This window comes from Mercurialis annua, linkage group LG5 (assembly GCF_937616625.2).
Source record: "Mercurialis annua linkage group LG5, ddMerAnnu1.2, whole genome shotgun sequence".
NCBI lineage: Eukaryota > Viridiplantae > Streptophyta > Magnoliopsida > Malpighiales > Euphorbiaceae > Mercurialis > Mercurialis annua.
Window position 1 is genome coordinate 40986994 of NC_065574.1, and position 23033 is coordinate 41010026.

General features: G+C 34.1%; 1 protein-coding gene across 1 annotated transcript; it reads right to left on the reverse strand.

Annotated features, from left to right (window-relative positions):
* Nucleotides 1-15027: 15027 nt before the first annotated feature.
* On the reverse strand, nucleotides 15028-15862 carry LOC126681853 (uncharacterized). Its single transcript, XM_050377407.1, has 2 exons — nucleotides 15095-15862; nucleotides 15028-15039 (listed from the first exon to the last, which is right to left on the reverse strand). Exons 1-2 carry the CDS (start codon nucleotides 15860-15862, stop codon nucleotides 15028-15030), a joined length of 780 nt encoding a protein of 259 aa, XP_050233364.1.
* Nucleotides 15863-23033: the final 7171 nt, after the last annotated feature.

The window sequence follows — 23033 nt, forward strand, 5'->3', positions numbered from 1 at the left end:
ATCTGCTCGTATGGAAAATGTGAACGAAGAGTTCTTCAATCACCCTCCTACCAAAGCCCGCGGTAGTTACAAGCATGGAAGACTTTATCTTTACACTTCTTGGACGAAAGTCAATCCTGGAAGAAGGTTTTGGAGATGCAGCAAGTCTAAAGTAAGTCTGTTAACAAGTTTGTCATATGAATTGAATTAACCTTCTGCAAATTTGTCTTATAAATTAGGGTAAAATTAGGGCATATGATTGAAATTAGGGTTGTGTAGTTATGCTTCATGCTAAGAATTATGGCTCTTTGAAATATTTGTCAACATTAGTGTTTATTTTGTAATTAGGGTTTCTGGTAGTTTGTAATTATGGTTGCTTTTGTAAATTGAAATAGGAATGGTAGGAACTGTAATTATGTGTTAGATGCTTAATTTGTTCGTCATTTTATGGTACAAATTGCTGATGACTGTGTTGCGTTTCGATGGTCCGATGAAGAGGCTTTGATAGAGAATTTACTCAAGTATGGTTTTTTACTGGATAAACTCAAACTGATGAGTGATGAGGTGGCTGAAAAGGATAGGAAAATTAGAAAGATGGAAGAGGTACGGGATTCTGCTACAAAAATGTTTGAGAATTTTCTTGATGAACGAGATATGCTTATAGAAGAGAATCAGAGGATGAAGGCTAATAATGAAGGTTCGAAAGGCTGTGACAGGTTTTGCAGGATAATAATAACGTTATTTTGTGTTTATGCTTTATATTTGTTTATGTTTTCGAGTTCAAACCATGGAACTGAGTTCTTATACTTGCCTTAGTGAAGGTTTTGGTTTGTGTCTTTGTTGTAGGTGAAGTATCTCTGGAATGACAATTGACGTATTGCCACTAGAAGTGTAGGAAGTATGTCGGATTGTAGGAAGTATTTTGTGAAATCTTGTATTTGTTTACAAGACAATATGTAGTATTTTGTTGAGTGTTTAGGATTTTGAATTGTGACCCATCATGTATTGGGGTGTAGGTATTTTGTATTATATTAATTGTGGGCAAAACTTTGTACTCGTATTGTGATAATTGTATTATGTATTTTGTCAATTATACTTGCTTATTATATTAATCAGGCAGGAATGTAATTGGTGTACTGCAGTTATATTAAAGGCAGTATATATCTTATTCTTAGGTTTTTTGATATTAAGAAGAAAAAAATGGAAACAGGAAATGAAGATGAAATTGAAGACATACCACTATCTCCTCCAACAATGGGTCTATGCAAATTACAGAAAGTAATAGGTTTGGTCATAATATTGAGTATATGAAAGCTACACATGTTTGCTCAAAAGATCTGATTCATTTAAATTTCATAATGCAGCGAACCTGAATTTGAAGAGTTTATCTAGCTTAAAATGTAGAGAAATATCCTTACTACATCGAGTAATTAAACCTACATATGCCTGCTTCTATATAATTACAAGCATTTACACTATCATACTTGGTGTATGAGTTATTGATCCCAAAAAATTAAACCTACACATGCTTGTTAGTCTATAATTACAAGCATTTTCAAAAACAAAAAACCAGCTGCAACCTAGTATATTTAATCTTCATCTTGGAGCTGCAACCCTTTGGAAGTGGAGCCTTTAGGCCTGCCTCTTCCTCTTTTTCCATTGTTGGCCTTAAGTGAAGCAGTCGTAACACTTAATCCGTAAACATAATTGACTTTGCCCTTATTAACGGACTGGAAACAAAAATAATAAGGGTCAAATTAAGTAAATAAATTACAACCATAATCAAATAAACAAAAAAAATACAGCCATTAGGGTCAACTTACCCTACTGTATATACTGCCAGACTCAGTCATGATTCTTAAACCAACACCCTTTCTTCTTCGTAATCTCCAAATCACCCTCATCGCTACTTGATGGTGTTACTAACTGATAGCAACCTAGATGAACAATCTCTAAATAGGACATAAACCGAGCAAGACAAACCATAAAACCACTCGGTCTTCTGACCAAGGCACAAAACACTACCATCTCGACTCAACCGAACAGGACACATCATATCACCATCTCGGACAAACCGAACAGAATGCACAAAGAACAGCATACGTAAGAAGTAACATCATCCCGAATGCCATCCCGGTAACACCAAGTAACAGATACGGAAATACCATCTCGGTCACACCAAACAAAAGATACGAAAATACCATCTCGGTCACACCGAGCATACCTTCCACCAAGTACAACGAAAAACTTGTCAGAACGTACCCTGACATCCCAGACAATATCTGCACAGACAAAGAGAATGAAATCAGGTCTGTCGGCCCAGACAAAGAGGAAAAAAGGCATAGTATAAAAGGATAAGAAAAAGTAGGTAAAAAGGTTAATTCTGTTTTCTCTCAACTCTTAACTCACTTTCACTTCTTATTCTTTCTCTCACTAAAACACCTATTGACTAGACCGTCGGAGTGGTTTGCCGGAGTCCCCTTCTGGCATCCTTCTTACGGTTGTGTTGTGCCTTTCAGGTATAGCTTTGAAGCCGTCACCGGATCAGAGTGCCGCCGCCTTTTTACAAGTTATCACTAACCCATCATCAGACTCCGCATAGTCACTCTCAATCCGTTCACCTTCAAGATGTGAGTGCATTTTCATAAATGCCACCAAATTGCAGGTCGTCATCATCATAAACACCAACCAGGGTTTCAAGCAGCTCATCCAACCCTAAACCATTAATACTATCCACCCACAACGTCTGAAATGTTTGATTATTTTTCCTAGCTTCAATGCATTCTTCGTCAGACTCGTTTGTGCCTATCAAATCATCATCATCATCTGTCTCTTCTTCACCATCACCCATGTACATCATTTCATCCTCAATATTTGCTTCAAGCTGAAAATTTGCTTCATGTTGGACATTTGCGTCTTGCTGGGCATTTACGTCTTCCTCCAAATCTGCATCTACAGTATAATCTATCTGCCTAAATAACTCCTCTAAATCTTCATGAATATGTGAACCATCAACCGTCTCATTTTGTTGCCCACCTTGTTCAGTTGCACCATCTTTACACTCTATGAACATTTTTGGAAACCCAAACTCCGCTACTTCAGTAAAAAACTGTATTACATCAGCGTCGTTCTTCAAAATAGTTAAGTTTTCCCAATCACCTATTGGCACATAACATCCTATTTTGCTCATACTTATGTACCCCATTTTTTTGACCCTACTTACTATAGTACTATACGATAAATCTCCATCAGAGAACCATGAATTTTGCAAGTAGCGACCACTATTGTATATCCATGTTACTAGTTCTTCTTCACTCATTTTAACATCAAATACTTCCACTGAAAATCTGAAATGTAAAAAAAAAACAAAAGTTAAGAATAGATTATTGATTCTGTTATAGGAAAGACTAGGGATGAAGCATTATCTTAATTTTCACACCAGATATTATAAATCCCTAATTGTAAAAAAAAACCTAATTATTTGACCCTGATTTTCATATTAGAAACTACAAATCCCAACTTGGTTTCTCAACAAAAACCTAATTATTCAACCCTAATTTTAATTTCAGAAATTATAAATTTCTAATTGTATAAAATAACCTCATAATTTAACCCTAATTTGATATATGAAATTACAAATCTTTATTAACTTACCTAGACTGCGTTGTTCTTCCTTCCGCCATTGACGCAAGAAGCAGTGTTGAGTTTAGAAAAGCCTTCCAATCTTCAAAGTAAATAAACAGAGCAGAAATACAAGGAGGGTGGACTTGTACAAATCAGGTACAAAAAGAATGGTTGTCTCAGCCATTGTTAGGTTTTTTTTTACGGCGAACGGAGAAGAAGATTGAGAATGAAGGTGAGTTATGTCAGGGTAAAAGATAAAGTTACAAAGCAAAAATAAAACACAGCGTTTAATTTTTGGTGCAAAAGAATAAAAAACGACGTTGTTTCATTCCTAGGTTGGAATGAAGGTTTGATTTCATTTGTAATCTAACCGAGCTAGGCCTGGGTTTGAAATGTGCCACGTATGATGCAAACTGGCGCTGTTTTGATGAATAAGCGCTGACAAAGCAGCTCCCGTGGAAAGAAATTTGGTCTGGTTCGAGAATGGCTACAAAAAAATCGTAATATGTCAAAATTGGCTATATCTGCCGATTCTTAAACGTTTGGCTATAACTGATCCCTCCTGCAAACGTTTGGCATTTTAATGTGATTAAGCCTTTTCTAAATTACATATTTCGGTAACTTATTTACACCTTTACCTGTCAAGTTTTGACTTTTCCTTTCTGACTTTTTTATTTACGAAAAATACCTTTTTTTAATTTCACAAATACATTTTTCGGTTTCCAATTTCGGTTTTCGGTTTTTCGGTTTAGTCGACCAAATCGACCGATTGCACAGCTCTATTTTTCAGTTTTAAGTAATTTATTCTCTTTTTATAGATTTTTTTCCTGATTGTTTTTTATTTTATTGTGTAACAATAGTGTATATATAGTGTTTTTATGGTGTTTTTATAGTGTAAGATTAGTGTATATATAGTGTATATATATTATGTAGGGTTAATTCTTAAAAAAATCACGAACTTTACACGTAATTTCATTTTAATCATGACCTTTAAAAGTTGTCATTTAAAGGCACAAACTTTCATTTTATTTTAAATCTATCACCAAAGTAAAATTCGGTGTATTTTATCTGACTAAAAATTCCTAATCCTAGATACTCTAACTGAAAGATAATAAGAGTTGATTTTGATTAATAATTTGGGTCTTTCATTAATGGTTTAGTGAAGAATTTAATTAATAAAAATACACTGAAATGATGAATTTGAAACAATATGAAAGTTCGTGTCTTTAAATGGAAACTTTTAAAGGTCATGATTAAAATGAAACTTCGTGTAAAGTTCGTGACTTTTTAGGAATTAACCCTAGTATATATATAGTGAATTTATGGCATTTTATAGTGTTTTTGTAATCTATACCATGAAAACACTGCAAATACACCATAAACACTGTGAATGCACCATATATATACTAAAAAACGGCAGAAATACACTAAAAAGCATAGATATCCCAAAAAACACCAGAAATACACTATAAATACACCAAAAATACACTAAGACGTATATATATATTATAAAATTACTACAAATGCACTATAAATCAATTTGTTCTTTACAAAATCAGTAGCAATAAACAAATCTATGAATAAGAGAAAAACAAAATAAATAATTGTATGAATAATAGAACAATTTTATAAACAAAAAATTATAGATCTACAATAATTTATTTACAAAATGTTTAAATCATAAAAAAATTTAAAAAATTACATAAATCTAAAAACGATGCCGAAAAATTCATAGCGCGAACGGAAGAGACGAACGGAAAAACGACCGAAAACGACGAGAAGTCCATAGGAAGTAGACGAACGGAAGCACGAACGAAAAAACGAACAAAAGATGAATGGAAAAGCAACCGTAACAGACAAACTGAAAATTAAAAAGAAAAAAAGAAGAAGAGATAACTTTGAGAGAGAAGAGACAGAAAAAAGAGTGATTATGTAAAATTTTAACCTAAAATGAGATAAGCTTAATATATAGTGAGTACTTTTATAAATAAATTATAAAATAGGTAGCATAGGAAATAAGGGAAAAATGGTAAAAATGGTGTAAATACTTTGGAAAAAACAGGTATTTCGCAAATAATTTTTATATTTTTAAATTTTTAAATTTTTAAATTGGATTCTCCTAAAAGAAAAGGCTATGTCCGTCACTAATTTTATAGTAATAAAGATAAAATAAATTTTTAATTTATTTTTAAAATTATAAAGATACTATTATATTTATTCCTGTTAAATCGATTACCTAATTAATTGCAGCCAAATCAAATGAATAAGAATTAATTTTAATTTCATTTGAATATTGAGGACTATTTAGCAGCAGATAGGAAAGGAAGTTACGTAGGCATTTCGTGGTCCAAAATGAATATTATTCATGTTTGACGACTGCCTAAAGTCGCCTAATGGATGTCACCTACCCACCCAAAAGTCTTTATACCTGACGTGTCTACTTTGACGATGACGTCATCATGATACTACCCGTAATCCAGCTTCCAGGAACCACGCGCTTGGGATAATTTTCACCCACGTTTTTTCTCTTTTTCATGAAAGTGTTTTCGTTTTGAGGAAATTACACCATTTACCAAAAAAATAAAAATAATTATAAAACTACATGTTGATTTTTTTTATTTACAAAAGTATTAATAATATTTACAAAAGTACAAAAAAATAAAAAATAATATCAAACATACGGTGTATACTGTGGGTATAATGTCAGTATACTAAAAACTAATATTATATCAACATTATATTAATATTATACCAAAATTATACCAACATTATATATACTGAGATTTTATTAATATTAAATAAAAATTTACCAAAATTACATCAAATCGTTTACTAAAAATTAAATTAATAATATACCAAAATTATACCAACAGTATACTAAGAGTGTACACATCAAAATATACTAAAATTTTATTATTACATCAACATTACACCACATCACATACTAAATATTAACCTAACAATATACCAACAATATACAAATTCTCTAGTTCATTACCAACTATTGTAAAAAATACATATAAAAAAATATACATGTTATCAACTAGAAAAAATATATAAAACTTTATAATCGATATACCGAAAATATACTGAGATTATACCAATAATAAACCAAATATTATTTTTAAATTATCTGATTTATAGTTTTAATATTCCAAAATTATACCATAATTATACCGACATTATACAAATCGTACTTTTGTAATTAATTTTCATTTTTTGGTACTTTTGTAATTAATTTTAAATCAGTCGTATTTTTGTAAATAAAAAAAGTTTACAGGTACTTTTGTAAATATTTTTAAAATTTTAGGTACTTTTGTCATCGTCCCTTTTGTTTTTGGAGGTATTCATGAAAATGTTTAAACTCAATTTATAGTAGTCTAAAAAAGAAACTCAATTTTTAATTTAAAAAAAGTCTCCAGTCCCTCTTTTTTCTCACCAAAATTCTTAAATTTAAAAACAAATAAAGGGTCAACGCGCACCCTAAATTTTTATAACGGGTCATCTAATTCAGTTTATACTTTTTTGAGTAATTAATCTCAAAACTCTTCATTTTCGGATCAAGTAACTCCATAATTGTTTTCAAAACGCGTAAAATACAAATCGGAGGTGAGGGATGTAAAAAAGTAATTAGATAATTCCCTAATTATTGCGATATAATTATCCTAAATATATAAAAATATAAATTATGGGGTTATTTGACCCAAAAATGAAAAGTTTTGGGGTTAGTTGCTCAAAAAAATATAAATTGGGCTAGATGACCCCGTGTCAGAAGTTCAGAGGGCACGTTGATCCTTTGTTCATTTAAAAACTCTCTGCAGTTTCATTTAATTCTTATAAAAAATATAATATTTGTTTTTATTGTTTACATAATAGATAAAATGTTATGATTTGTTTATAAAAATGACAGAAAAACTCAATTTATACTTTTTTATATTTTAATTAATCTAATTTTATATCTTAATTATTAAATTAAATATTGTAAACAATTTAATTATATCATTGCCTTGTATTATTTACTAATTAATTTTTATAATTTTTAAAAATATATTATTATAAATATCATAATCTTATTTCTGTAAAAAGCAAATTTTTTATATATAATTTTTTATTTTATAATTATAATTGATGGAAATAAATTTTATTAAAATCATAATAATGGGGATAAGTCCTGTAAGGGAACGGGCCACGAAGCCTATTCCAAAACTCGCCCAGACATAACCGACGATACGTATCCGCACGACCGAATTTTAAAAGATTCGTCTCTCTAGTAGTACATTCATACGGACTTCATCCGACCAAGATATTAACCGAATCCTCAAGGAGTCGGATAAAACTCAAAATATCAAATTTTAAAGATATAATTTTGTCAAGAGAACCAATTCAAAGTCAACTAAAATACAATAATCACGGAGAGAATATAGAAGATAAAAATCTTTTAGATCTATTAAAGAGAGTATCCTTAACATGAGTAACTAAGACAAGAAAATATTTCTATTTAGGACTTTCTCTTCTTTTGAATAAGAAGCAACAAAAGATCACGGAAGTTTTGCAGACATAATTCTTCAATTATCTTCTTAACTCGATCTATTTTTTATTGTTAAAATTATAAAAACAAAAAAGAGATTTTTGTGAAAATATAATAGAATGTCAGAGACTTTTTTAGTACGAATTGAAATTTAAGGACTCTAGTGGGAAAGAGAAAAAAATACTCCCTCCGTCCCATTTTAGAAGTCCCATTTAACTTTACACACAGATTAAGAAAACATTAATTATTCTTGTTTTTTCATGTTTTTTCATGTTTTGCCCCTATTAATGATAGTGGAATTTTCTATAGAGCTCTTTTAAGATAACTAAAATAAGAGTAAAATAGGGTATTCAATGAAAAAATATTCTAAAAATAGTAATGGGACATTTTAAATGGGACATCCCAAAATAGAATATGGGACTTCTTAAATGGGACGGAGGGAGTAATTGTTTTTTTCTAATTATGAATTTAAGTTTAATACTTTGATAAGAGAGAAAAATAGTTATAATCATAAAGATTATCCGATTGAAAAATTATTTTGATAAAGAGTTTCTAAAAATTTGGCCTGCTTCTGATTTAAGAAAAGCAAACAAAATTTGGTCTATTTTCATTTTTTTTTTTAATTTATAACTGTAATCAAATTTTTATTTTTAGCTTTAATTACATTTGATTTTTGAAATTAAAAAAGTTGAAATATATCTTTTATATTTGGTATATAATTTAAATAAATCCTTAGTATTCTAAAAACTTGTTAAAAGCTTGTATTACAAACTAAATTTGTTGGAATATTAATCTTTCTGGTTCAATTCGATTTTAAATATACAAAACAATTAGTTAACTCATTTAATTTTTTTGTATGATAAAAATTTTAAATATAAAAAAATTTATTAAGTTATTTGGAATTTAATCTCGTATTTTAAACTTTATTTTTCAAGTTAACAAATTAAAATTGTTTCTTTAAATAACAATAAAATTTTAAATTTAGATTTATAGGGTTAATATCAATAAAGTAACACACATTTGCGGGTTTTGTCATTATAACCAAACCTTTCAAACTCGGTCATTTTAACCCATTTTGGAATATTTGAACCCTTTCTAGCTTCGAGACTTTTATAGTCGATAAACAATGAAGATTCATTTCTTTCCGGCAAAAAAAAACTTTTCTAGCCATTCGTAAATCAAAGCGAAAAATTTGTTATTCGTGAATGGACTAAACTAGCCGATTTTGAATGGTATGGGATATTTGAAACCTTTTCTAGCAAATCAATCAAAATCAGCTAGTGTAATCCATTCACGAATGCCAATTTTTTTGGTTTGATTCACGAATTGCTAGAAAAGATTCAAATATTTCAAGATGGGCTAAACTAACCGATTTTAAAGGATTTGATTATAACTGATGGAGTCTGCCTTCTGAACTGGTGAATGAGACCTGCAAAACAGGGTAGAAGCTAACCGGACGGTGGTGGTCCGATTAACTCTCCGATGCTAAAGTCAGTTTAGAGCTTTGAGCAGCGTTTTGAGTATAAAATGTAGTTGTGATTCTAGGCATACCTCATGCTCCTTTTATAGTAGCTGAATATACCTTGTAGAGTCATAGTAGGTAAGTGAATCCTACTTTGTAGGGATCGGGCTACTTTGTAGAGATTCACCCTGATTTGTCGTGATCTACCTTATTCGGACATGAGTCCTATTTAGGAACGTCTTCCTAAATAGTCTCGTCTTCCTAAGATAGATCCATGTTTGGAGATTGTGTCCAAATAGGAAGATACTTCTAGATATTGCGATCTACCCGAATTCCGGATTAACGCGCTTTGGGCGGATCTTATGGGATTCGGTCTTCGTCGGTATAATGGCGAACCTCAAGGGATTCGGCGCCTTCTTCATATATTCAGGTCTTTATTGGGAGTCCGGCATCACCCGGGAATGGATCTCCTGTGACTCGGCTCCACTGTAACTATTGTAGGATTCGGTATCCATCATTAGCCCCCCCGCAAGTGAGCTGAAGTGATTGGCATTCATGTCTTAGTAGATTTTAGCTCTTTTGGAGCTGAGTCTTTCTATATTCTGGGCGAGTCGCGTCATATTATAGGCGAGTCGTTTCATATATCGGCGAGTTGCATTTCTTCTCTGGTAAGATTCCCTTTATTGCCACGTGTCATTATTTAATGATTTGATAAATGTTCGTTTTTTTTGAAACTCTTCGTATTTAAGCTCTTCATATTTCTATTTTCTCTTTTCACTTCTATTTCGAAATTACTCTCATTTCTTTAATTATCTGCTCCTTGTTCTTCATTTGTTCATTTTACTTTTCGCAATTTGCTTCTTCAGATTCTCAGGTATGTTTCTGCTCTTTATTTGTTTTCTTTTGAAGTTTTGAAGATGCTTTTCTGTTTTCCTTCTTTTCCTGTTATTGCTGTTCTGGGGAATGCTTTATTGCCCATGGTGTTCTTCGATGTGTTCTTCAGTATATTCTATGTTTGATCTTTAATTCGCATTTCTGTTTGTGATTTCCTGTTCTAGGATGCCTCTTAGTCAAGTGGAAGATGCATGCACTACTATGGCTATTACCAGATCAGGGCTTCGTAAGAGCGAAGTCTTGGATATTTATTTTAAGTATAGTTTTCCCTTTGATTATAGGGTAATATTATCTGATGCCGATATGGCTGCTTCCGATTCTCCTGGTTCATCTTGTAGGATGATTGTTTTTGAAGAGTAGTTCACTGCTGGTCTTAGATTTCTCTTAGATCCATTTTTGGTAGAAGTATGTAGGGATTTAAGAGTTGCCCTGGGGCAACTTTATCCTGGTACGATTAAAGTGGTGCTTGCCTTTGTAGACGCATGTAGGCTTCGGGGCTATGTCCCTTCTCTTAATGTGTTGTATTACTTTGTAGATTTTAGGAAATGCGATGGTTGTTTCATATTTGCTCTTGGTAGGAAAGGGCGGTCCCGTATTTATCTTCCTTGTTTGAACAGCCGCTGGCGAAGGTGTTTCTTTATTGTTTATCATAATTTTGCTTTTCTTCATTTTTCGGATGGTTTTTCTTCTCATCAAGTCCGGAGCTGTCCGTCTCCTTTAAGTTTATCTGAGTCGACACTTGCTTCTGATTTATCATTCCATAGTGTCTTTCAACGTCCTGTCTTAGATGTTTTAGTTAATAGTCATCTTCGGCATCGATAATTTCCTTTGGAGGATCCTCCTCGAGGCCTGCAAATCTTTGCTACTCCTTTCTTCAAGGTATATTTATTTATTTTTAAGTTTACTTGATGTTTCTTTTTGTAGGATGTCTTCTTCTTCTGACGATTTCCTTTCTGGATTTAAAGTAGATTTGGATGTTCCAATGGGCGGTCCCGAAGCTCACATCGCTGAGCCTATTCCTGGCGACGTCGAAGTTGCTGTAATTCCTGCCGAGGCGGCTGTAATTCCCGCCGAGACAGTATTGCCTGCTGGCAATGGTGTTATTAGTGATATGCACTAGGTCAATCATGTTTGACCATGTTTTGATTTTATCATTTTGTTATTTATTGATTGGCAGTTTTTATCATTTTATATTAGTGATTAAAATACTTGAATGGTTAATTCTTTCTAAGGTCATCAAGTATGTGACTTGATAGTAGAACCCTTAGGTTTAATAAAAAAATTATATACCATCTATCCCTAGTCTTAATAGAACATTAAGACTAGTATGATATTGACTGATGATTATGTTTTACTAATCATGTATACGAGATATTAAGTCAAATCATAGGTGCTATTTGAGAAATAAGGCACTGAATGACCCATTGTGAGAATACTACATAGATCACTGTCATAAGTAATTCTCATTACAGTTCTATTAGTATAATCCTTTGACCTTGAAATCATTATGGATTTCTACATAGCTATTTCATATTTTGATACATTCTTACATTATCTTTAACAGGATAATGGAATAGATTGTCATTGGATATGAAAGTAACTATGTGAGAAATGTGAGTGACTGAGAAGGATTTTGTCCCTCATTTGTTTGAGTAAGATATCTATGGGCCCCTTGAAGAAGATAGACTGAAGGAAATGCATGGCCATGCTAAATGAATTGATAAAGAGTTATCATTTTCAGTCTACTTAGAGTCAAGAAACTAATGATTGAATATTATAAGGATGACAAGACTATGCCTTATATTCAATCTGGATATCAAGAGACAAAGGGATTAAAATATTATTGTAAATGGTTAAATCGGATTGTCGATATTCGTATATGTCTTGCTAGATGCCACTTATGACTTGTGGGCTGAAATAGGGATTTCGGGCCTACTGCCAACGTTATATGAACCTACAGGGTCGCACACTAAGAACAGGCCCAAAACAGTTATGGGTTGTACAAGCCCACTGTGATTAAGTGATTAATTATTATATATATATATATAATTCGTAATATATATATATATATATATATATATATATTAATAAATATATATTAATTCGAAATTAAGGATAAGTGTTTTCCTTAATTTATTATTTTTGAAGATAATAAATATAATAATTAATATATATGGATGATTATCAAAAAAGGAGTTTTTGATAAACATAAACTTGTAACAATTGCAATGAGATTGAAATTCGAATTTGTCTCAAACCCTAGTGTTGTTGTATCACTATAAATACACATTAAGCAATTGTTTGAGGATCACGAAATTCATTATTCACTAAATTACTAAAAATTCAAAATTGCTTGTGAAGCAATAGTGCTAGCACACAAGCACTAGTTTTGGCTAAGGTCTGTTTGTCTGGATACTCGTAGAGGACGCATTCTTTTGGAGGCGTTTCTGATCCGAGGCCAGGTATAATCAAAGTGAACCACCTCCTTCCTTCCTACATTGCTGTTGAATTCGACATACAAGTAAGTATTAATTCTGTAGTTAATCTATTTATTCGAATTACATGGATCTTGGTTTGGGTTTTAGATAAATTTTTTGAAATTCCGCTGCGTTATGAACCTAGAAAATCCAACATTTATTGTTATAGACGACGATGATGCGGTTAAAGAACCGACGGGTGATGAGGCCGTTACGTCTCCACTTCCCCTTCCAGCACCATTGGCTGTTTCAGAAGAGGCCGGGGAGGTGAATTCGGGCGGGTTGATTGTTGATCCGGAAGAAATTTCCCTGGATCAAAATATGGATTCTTCGTCTAGAAAGAGACGTCGAGTTAGCGATGATTCTCCTTCAAGGGAGAGTCTTCCCGGAGGTTCTTTATCTGCTCCCAATCTGGTGCAGTGGGTTGAAGGTCACGATCCGGCCAGTTTACTGAATCCTAGGGTGTTGCCAGAATACATTAGGACTTCGGCGATTCCTGACGACATTACTTGGTTTTGCTCTAGGCCGGGGCAGGAACTCTCCGATCTTGCTTGTTTTCATGGATTCTCTGTAAGTTGATTTTTCGTTGAGTATACTGTTTGTTGAATTCGTTATTTCCTTATTTATATTTGGTTTATTTTCTTGTGTTGTAGGCTCTTCAGTCTGTTTTGGTGTTGAATGACCGCCGTCAGTGTGCTGAGGAGGAGGTCGAGCGTCTATCTTCGCTTCTGGCGACGTCCGAGTCTGAGAGGGCAAAATTGAAGGCATCCTTAGAGGAGCATGATTCGCTTTTATCGCAACTTAAGGCGCAAGATGCAATTAATGACCGCCGAGTCAAAGTGATCGAAAAGAGAACTAATGACTTGACTCAGGAGATCGAAGAGCTCATTCGAATCAATACTCTTGTTGGCGAGGAGAGAAATAAGCTAAGATCAGAGGTAGAAGGGCTTCATATCCGTCTACTTGATACGAAGGCTTTTTATTCTGCTTTGATTAGCGAGTATCGCCTTGCAATTGGGAGGAAGCTTCTGGAGCAAAACCCAAATGTTGATCTTTCTGGAGTTAACGGGTTGGATCCTCAAGCCATCGCTCGCGATCTTCTTGATAGGATGTGTAAGGATCGTGCTAAATAGATTTTGTTTCTTTTGTATTTTGTTTTTTCTTATTATATCTTGATTTCTATTTGTAATTCGCGATTTATGAATATATCTTCTTTTTGCTCCAATATAAGTGTTTGCTTCTGTTTTATTTAATGTCTCCGAGTCGATGCTTGATTTAGATATTCGTTTCGCCTCGGGAGTTACCCTAAACCCCGTTTTAGCGTTTTTATTTTGACAGAGTTAATCTAAACTCTTTTATTTGAGTTAAAACTAGTAATTTTGCTCTTATTTTGAGTTAATCTAAACTCTTTTTTGTCGATTTGCCTTTTTTTTGTCGATTTGCCTTTTTCTGAGTTAATCTAAACTCATAGTTTCATTTATTGCTCATCTTTGATTTAATCATTCATAGCAGTTCTTGATTTTTGTTTCTTTAGTGATTCGTCTGGCTAATCATATAGTAGGGAAATTGAACTTTTATTGATAAAAAGACTGCATACAAAACATTAAAGATAGTTTTGACGCCATCAGGTAAGATATATAATCGTTACTGGCGATGGGTCGTTTTTCTTTCCTATTCTTCCTTCTTCTCGATCTTGTTCTCTTGAAGATCTACTACAGACTCGTCGTAGCATTTCTTGGCGATATTCTGATCTCCTCTCGGCGTTATTACTCCTTTTTCGGTTGGTATTTTCATTGCCAATGCTCTTATGCTAGTTACCGCAGCTGAGTCATGAAGGAAGGGTCTTCCGAGGATGGCGTTGTATATTAATTCCATGTCTACTATGTTAAATAGCGACATGACTTTCTTGTTGATTCCTCTCTCTGGGCCGATTATCACTTCCAAGGTAACTGCTCCTAGCGAATTGATGGAGGGGCCCCCGAGTCCTGATAATGGAATCGGGACTCGGTGCAACCTCGATGCGGTTCCTCCAAGCATTTTGTACGCCGCGTTTGTCATAAGGTTCACTGCGCTTCCTTCATCGATTAAGATTCGCTCCATGTTCCAATTCTCAATGATAGTAGTTACTACCAAGGCATCGTTGTGAGGTGCTTTGACATGTTCATAATCTTCGACATCAAAGATTACGGGTGGCATTTGAGTTTTTCTAATGTTCATCACTTCTCTCCTTTGCTTTCTTCTAATTGTAGAGCTGGTGTGTCCACCTCCATTGATCATATGTATGGTTCCCAATATTTTGGATGGGCGCTCATCTTCTTTTTCTTTTGTTTTGTCATCCCTGCTTCTCTTTTCTCCTTTGTCATTGCTCTTCTCTTTTCGGGCCACGAATTTCCTTAGTTCGTCTGTGTCGATCATTCTCTCAATCTCGACCTTCAAATCTCTGCAACTATCCGTATCATGTCCATAGTCTTTGTGAAATTTGCAGTATTTTCTCGTGTCCCTTATCTCGGCTTTCATCTTCGGTGGCCATACCACATTCTTGACGTTTTCTTTGATCCACATGAGGACGTTAGTTCGGCTGGTGTTCAGCGGTGTGAAGTTGTTCTCGTCATCTCTGGGGTCATATCTTGGTTCGTATCTTGTCTGGGGGGCGAATCGTCTATTTTCTTCTGGCCTTCCTCTCCTATCGTCGGATTTCGACTTCGACTTCTCTTTGGATTTCTCTTTCGATTCTTTTCCTTTTGCTTCTTTTCCGCGAATCGCCCTTTGCCCTTCGTCTAGCTTGAAGTATTTCTGGGCAATGCCCATCAAGTTCGAGAAAGTCGTGGGTTTATTAACCAGTAGCTTGTCTACCAGTTTTCCGAATCGTGTTCCTTCTCGCAGTGCTTCGATCGCCATATCGATGTTTAGGTTGTCAATCTTCATAGCTTGCTTGTTAAACCGTTCGATGTAGCTTCGTAAGGTTTCTTCTTCTTCTTGGATGCAGGATCTCAGGATGCTGGTGGTAGTTTTTGCTGGTATGTTTGTGAGGTATCTGTTGAGAAATTCCGTTGAGAGCGAAGCGAAGCTCTTGATTGATCCTGGTCTCAACTTGTTGTACCACCTCTGGGCGGTGCCCGTGAGCGTGGTTGGGAAGACCCTGCATAAATAGCGTCTGATACGCTAAGTAGCCCCATGGTGGCCGTGAATCTGGATGTGTGATCTCGGGGATCTCCTTCTCTGTTGAAGGTTGGCAGGACTGGTAGTTTCATGCTATATGGGATGGTTTCTTCCATGATCTCGGGTGAAAGGGGCGATCCTTTCAGCCTGAGACCGTCTATGTCCAGTTCCTCCGACTTCAACTTTTTGAGTGTTTTAGCAATCTTCTCTTCCAAGTCTTCCTCCACTACGTATGTGGCTTTGCTCTTCTGGGGCAACTTCGAGGATTCGCCCTTCCCTTCTTGGCGTTTTTTCTTTGGCTGTTCTTTCCCCGCTTCTTTGTCTTGTCGCTTGCTTTTTGGTGGGGCATCTTCTTTCTCCTTCTCCCTTTGTTTTTCTCTTTTTGAGTTTAATCCGCTTCGGGCATCGTCTTGATTTTGCTCATTTCTGGGTGTTTCAGGGGATTGCTCGTTGGATTTGTCTTTTCCATTATTTTGATTGCCTGGGCTTTCTTCGTCACTTCTGTTTCCATTCTCCCGTCGGTTTCTCGTTTCGTCTCTTTCCTCATTTCCTCCGTTTCTAGGTTCTCTGCTTCTGTTATTTTCTCCCCTTGTCTCTCGGCGGCTTGGATTTGTGTTTTCTGTTCTTCCTCTTCTTCTCGGAGCCGTTGGGATGAAATTCTCCCTTAAGATTTTCATAGTTTCTTCGTGCCTATCATTCGTTCTTTTTGCTTCACTAGCCAATCTATCCAGATTTGCCTGAACAGATTCTAGTACCTTTTTCAGCATCTCGTTGTACGAATCTTGTGCTGCCATGCCTGGCGTTGGTTGCTCTTCAGTGCTTAGGTTGAAAGCAATTGGGTTGCTTCCTCTCATCGGATTAGTTTGATATTGAGGTGTTGAAAAAGAAGGCCCTCCGGGGTCACTTTTTCCCTCTGGAGTTGTGGATCCCGTCTTCCGTCATGTTGATTATTTCCGGCGTGCCTTTTGGATCCATTGTTTGTTTGTCTTTCAGGTTCACTCTTTCAGAAGTCATCTTATTCAATGAAATTTGTTTTGAGTTCAGAAAAGCTCCTTCGATTTGAAGTTTAGTTAAGCTTTTCCCACAGACGGCGCCAATTGATGGAGTCTGCCTTCTGAACTGGTGAATGAGACCTGCAAAACAGGGTAGAAGCTAACCGGACGGTGGTGGTCCGATTAACTCTCCGATGCTAAAGTCAGTTTAGAGCTTTGAGCAGCGTTTTAAGTATAAAATGTAGTTGTGATTCTAGACATACCTCATGCTCCTTTTATAGTAGCTGAATATACCTTGTAAAGTCATAGTAGGTAAGTGAATCCTACTTTGTAGGGATCGGGCTACTTTGTAGAGATTCATCTTGATTTGTCGTGATCTACCTTATTCGGACATGAGTCCTATTTAGGAACGTCTTTCTAAATAGTCTCGTCTTCCTAAGATAGAGCTTATCTTTCCATGTTCGGAGATTGTGTCCAAATAGGAAGATACTTCTAGATATTGCGATCTACCCGAATCCCAGATTAACGCGCTTTGGGCGGATCCTATGGGATCCGGTCTTCGTCGGTATATTGGCAAATCTCAAGGGATTCGGCGCCTTCTTCATATATTCAGGTCTTTATTGGGAGTCCGGCATCAACCGAGAATGGATCTCCTGTGACTCGGCTCCACTGTTACTATTGTATGATTCAGTATCCATCAATAACTGACAAAACCCACAAACATTTGATATTTTATTAGGACTAGCCCAAATTTATAATTATACATTCTAAGTAATAATTAATTAAACAATTAATTATATTTTTTAAAAAATAAAAGAATTATATTTTCAAACCCAAACAAATCAAATTTCTTTTATTTTAACTTATAAAATAAAATTTATCATAAACAAAATTTATACGGTCTATTTTATAATTTTTCTTAAAAAATATTAATTGATGGAAACTAAATTTATAGGTCCAATAGTGGATCTATGTCCTTCGAACCTTATCAAGTATAGGAGATTAACTTAATGATTAAATGAACAATCGTATTCCTAAGGATTAGCCTTCCTAAGGCGAAATTTTTAGGATTCGCCTGTTAAAACCGAACCTTTTAGGGTTCGGAAATAGTATCACTCTGATAATCATCAGCACTCCGATAAGATACTACCTTATCCAAACACAAAATACTTATCTGAATACAACTCATAAATTTATAAGGTTCTGTCATTGTCTAGAAGACTTCTAAACCATCTAGAATATCATTAGAGAATCCTACTCAAACTGTATCTACTATTAAATAGAAATCATAATTTTATTCGGTCACTATTAAATATTGCCCTAACCTTACACTATATAAGAGGCTCAAGGTATTGCCTATCAACGCACATTATTACGGTTACTCTACAAGGTTTTAAACTATTACAAACGATCAAATACTTACTTAAGTATTAGAGTGCTTATCGGACAACCATCATCCGATTAGCGTTATAACCTATGTTTTGCAGGTTAATCCGTTAAGAAGGAAGACTCCATCGATCATTAAACTAAATCAATATCTCGGATTATTGATTCTAGGGGTCACTGTACCTTTCAAAAATTGCAAAAAGGAGATAGAACTTCAAACGTAACAAAATGGTTAGCAAACTTTTAACTATGTGATTTTGGGATGTTTTAAGTGTTTTACGGTCAAATTATACATATTGTAGTAATAAAATTTTCATTATTTATGCCAAATAATACCTTATATTTCATATATACACACATTCAACAAAAAATCGACTAGAAATTTTTTTCTTCAGTGACCAAAAATCCTTCTATCTTCATAACCAAATAGTATAGTAACTAAAATGTTACGTTTTGAAATTCGGTCACCATTTCGTAATTTTTGAAAAGTACAGTGACCTCCAAAATCAATTACACCAATATCTCAAATAAAAGAAGCGAGGATGAACCATTGTCCCTCACCGACCGGCTAAGTACTCCTAAAAACAATTCAGTATTTGAATCGTTTTCTAGCACAACAACCGTCATTCTATGAGTTATGATTTTTACCTCTTAAATATTTTACAAAATTAACATTTTAAATATTTATTCATAAAAAAAAACATTTTAAATATTCATTAGTTATTCGACTAAAATTTTAATACGTATTCTTTTCTATTTCAATAATCTAAGTAATAATAATAATAATTTATATATATATATATATATATATATATATATATATATATTAATTTAGTTTTGTAAAGTTACACAACAATTGTATTAAATTATCAGTATAAAGTTATTTTTATTAATTTAACAGTGACAAATAATGAATATGATGATATAGGATAGCTAAGTATTTTATAAGTATTTTAATATTAGTTAATAGCTTAAATGTGTTTTACTCATAATTAATAGTTTAATATTTATTAGTTGATAGTTTTGAATTAAGAATAATTGATTTATTTATTGTATACTTTTAGAGAGATTTGATGTTTGATGATTTAAATGTATTAATATTGTACATATAAATTGATATAATGATAAATTTTTAATTTTAAAATGGGGGAATGTATATTTTTAAAATTACGTTTTTTATATGAATGTTTTCTTTTTTGAAAAATAATTGAATGACAAGTGACTTTTTATTTCTTTAAATAGATATTTAGCTTTCACCATTAACCTAAAAACCTATATGCTATAAATATAAAATTTACAATTCAAGAAAGAAACAATTTTTCTTATTGATGGTATTAGAATATTATGAACCGAGTTCTGTGTGATTCGCCTACTGAGGCGTACCTCGAGACCCGCTGAAGAATGATATATTAAAGACAATCAAGATCAAGAAGAATCTATACGGATTCGCCATAATAAACAGTAGAATGAATCCTATGGGATTCGGTGATCAGATCCAGATATGGATATTCAAGGATCCAGGAATCTAGATATCAATAATAAATGAGGATTCTGGAAGACCTAGATATTCTAAAAGAATAAGAAAATACATTCCTATTCGGAGTCATACTCCTATTCAAGGAAGATAACCTTATTTAGGAGGTTCATTTCTAAATAAACTCCATGAAATATTTGGATTCGCATGCCAAATATGAATCCCTGTCCTATTTGGACTCTATAAGGTACTCACTCACTACAACTATATAAAGAGGTTGAGGTATGCTTAAACACAAAACATATTACAATTACAATACTCTCTTAAGCTTAATACTAGACATCGGAGTGCCCATCGGACAACCACCTTCCGATGAGCAGTCTAACCCGTGTTTTGCAGGTCAAAGGCTATTAAAAGAGATTCATAACCTGTCACGAAGACCAGATCCATCACTTATTAAGTTGGATTTCAAGAAGGCTTTTGTAACTATTTCATGGGATTTTATTATGAAACTGCTTATTAGAATGAGTTTTGACAATACCTGAACATATTGGATATCTTCTTTCTCTAACTCCCCACAGGTATCAATTATGATCAATATGAGTCCATCGAAAAAATTTACTATGGGTAAAGGGGTTTGACAAGGCAACTCCCTATCTCTGATGTTGTTTGTGTTAGCAGTAGAAAGTCTGAGAGTTTTGTTTCTTGAGACAATTTCTTTAGGGCTTACAGAAGGTATCGATCTTCAAGGCTATGATTGTAATATCCCTTACATTTATGGCATTACGTTCGTTGTATTTCCAACTTATTCCAGATTGTGTAGCGATAAAATTATCACTTGGGAGAATTTTGAGGTTCGATACTTGAATCTCTTGAGTTTCAATTGAGTATCAAACATAGATCTAGTAATATCCATTAGGTTCCAAATCAGTTTTGTTGTTTTGTTCCAACTAGTTTCTCGACGTAACTGAGCTAGTTTGGAGTAACGTTTTTGCCCATATTAATGTTTTGAAGTTTGTTTAATGTGGTTGGGTTTGGTTGGTGCCTCAATATTTTTGTATTTGTTTGAAAAATAAAGTAAAAGTTCTAACCTTTTTAAGCTTGGTTCGATCGGACCCAAGGTGGTCTGACCGGACCCAAGGTGGTCTGACCGGACCCAAGGTTTTCTTGTTAGCCAGGGGTTTTTTTCAGTTTGGTCAGATCAGACCAAGAGTGGTCTGACCGAACCACCAACAGCTCTCTCTCTTGGTCTGATCATACCAAGGATGGTCCAACCAGACCCCATGTCTGAGGAAAACGGGTTTTTATAAATTGGCCACTTTTCCATTCGCCCCTCACCCACAAACTCCAATAAAAGCCTAATGCTTTTGAACCCACTATTAAAATACTCCCCAAAACTCTTTACATCCATTCTTGAGTCAAATAGAAGCTTGAATTATAAAAACCTATTGGTTTTCCCTCCTCTAGATCTTATTCTCTTAGGTTTGGCAAAGTGTGGGTGTTTATTTCAAACTCCATTATTGAAGCTTGGAGCTTTTTGCGTGTTTTCTCTCAAATCTTATGTTCTAGCATGGATAACCTTCAAGAGGTAAGCCTTGTGACTCTTGATTGTTGATTTTGGTGGTTTATTGAGTTGGGTTTTGTGATATGGTGTAGAGATTGGTATGATACTTTTTGTTTTTGATGAATGGTTGGATTCACATGCTAGATATCCTATTTGCCATATTATATGTGGATTCTTTGGCTCGACATTGTTGGTTTTGGTTGATAATCATGTTAGGGTTTAAATGATTTGGCTCGGGTATGCTAAATTGAGTTGGGATGTTTGTTTCCATGTGATCTACATGATATGGTTGATGTATAGAGTTTTAGGCATGATTATTGAGCTACTCACATGTGTTGTTGAGTTTATGGATGGCTTGGCTTGAGCTTTGGTAGATGTTGTACTCCTTTGTCTTTAAATGAGATATTGAGATTATGTTTTAAATGTATTTTCCAGGTTTATGAGAAGTTGTGTTTATATTCTACTCTTAGTTATCGCGGGATGAACTTTAGTCTTCCAATTTGAGAGTTGGGCTTGGAAACTGTGAGAACTCGATCAACTTGATATTTAATTATGATTTGAGATTATTTTGATTATTATCATTGAGTTCAAAATGATATTTTCCAGAAATTGACTTTAAAATCATGGAGCACGACTAAAACCTGAATGCCATTGTTTGATGGAAGATGTATCTGTTCGGTTAATTAGTTAAGTATTGATGTTTTACTTATTATGGGTTGTTTGTACTATGTGGTTGTTTATAGTCTTATTTAGAATAATCTAGAGTTAGGTCGGTGTTATTTATAATTATGTATTAATTTATATTTATTTTCTAGACCCGTATACTACTCAAGCTACAAAGTTGGATCATGGCTTCTAATAGAGGTGGCCACGGGTCATAACCCGGCGGTTTCGGTTCGGAACCGCCAGGTCACAGTTCAAGAAAACGTGGAACCGGTACGGAACCGCATAAGAGACGGTTTCATGACGGTTCTGAACTGGACGGTTCCGGTTTAAGACGGTTTAGAAAAAAAATTAACAATAAAATTAAAATTTAATTACTAAAAACTGTAATTTAACAATCAAATAACTCACGGAGATAATATTACAAGAAAATAAAGAATTTAAAAAAAAAATTAAAATATTAACTAAAAATTTAATTGAAACAAATATAACATATATTTTATTGCAAAAGTAAATATATTATATGATAAATATATAATATATATTTTAAATATATAATATATATTTTTTATTAACAGGTTGGACCCTTGAACCGCCGGTTCCGACCCAAAACCGCCGGTTCACGGTTCAACAAGTCTGGAACCGGCCCGGAACCGCCCTTTGTACGGTTCCGGGCCGGTTTTAGTCCGGTTCCGGGCCGGGTTCGACCGGGCCGGTTCCAGGCCGGTTCCAGGCCGGTTCACGGGCTTACCCGACCCATGGCCACCTCTAGCTTACAGAGCATGGTGGAGTTAGGATTAGTGCTCCCATGTTATGAGTTTATGTTATCAT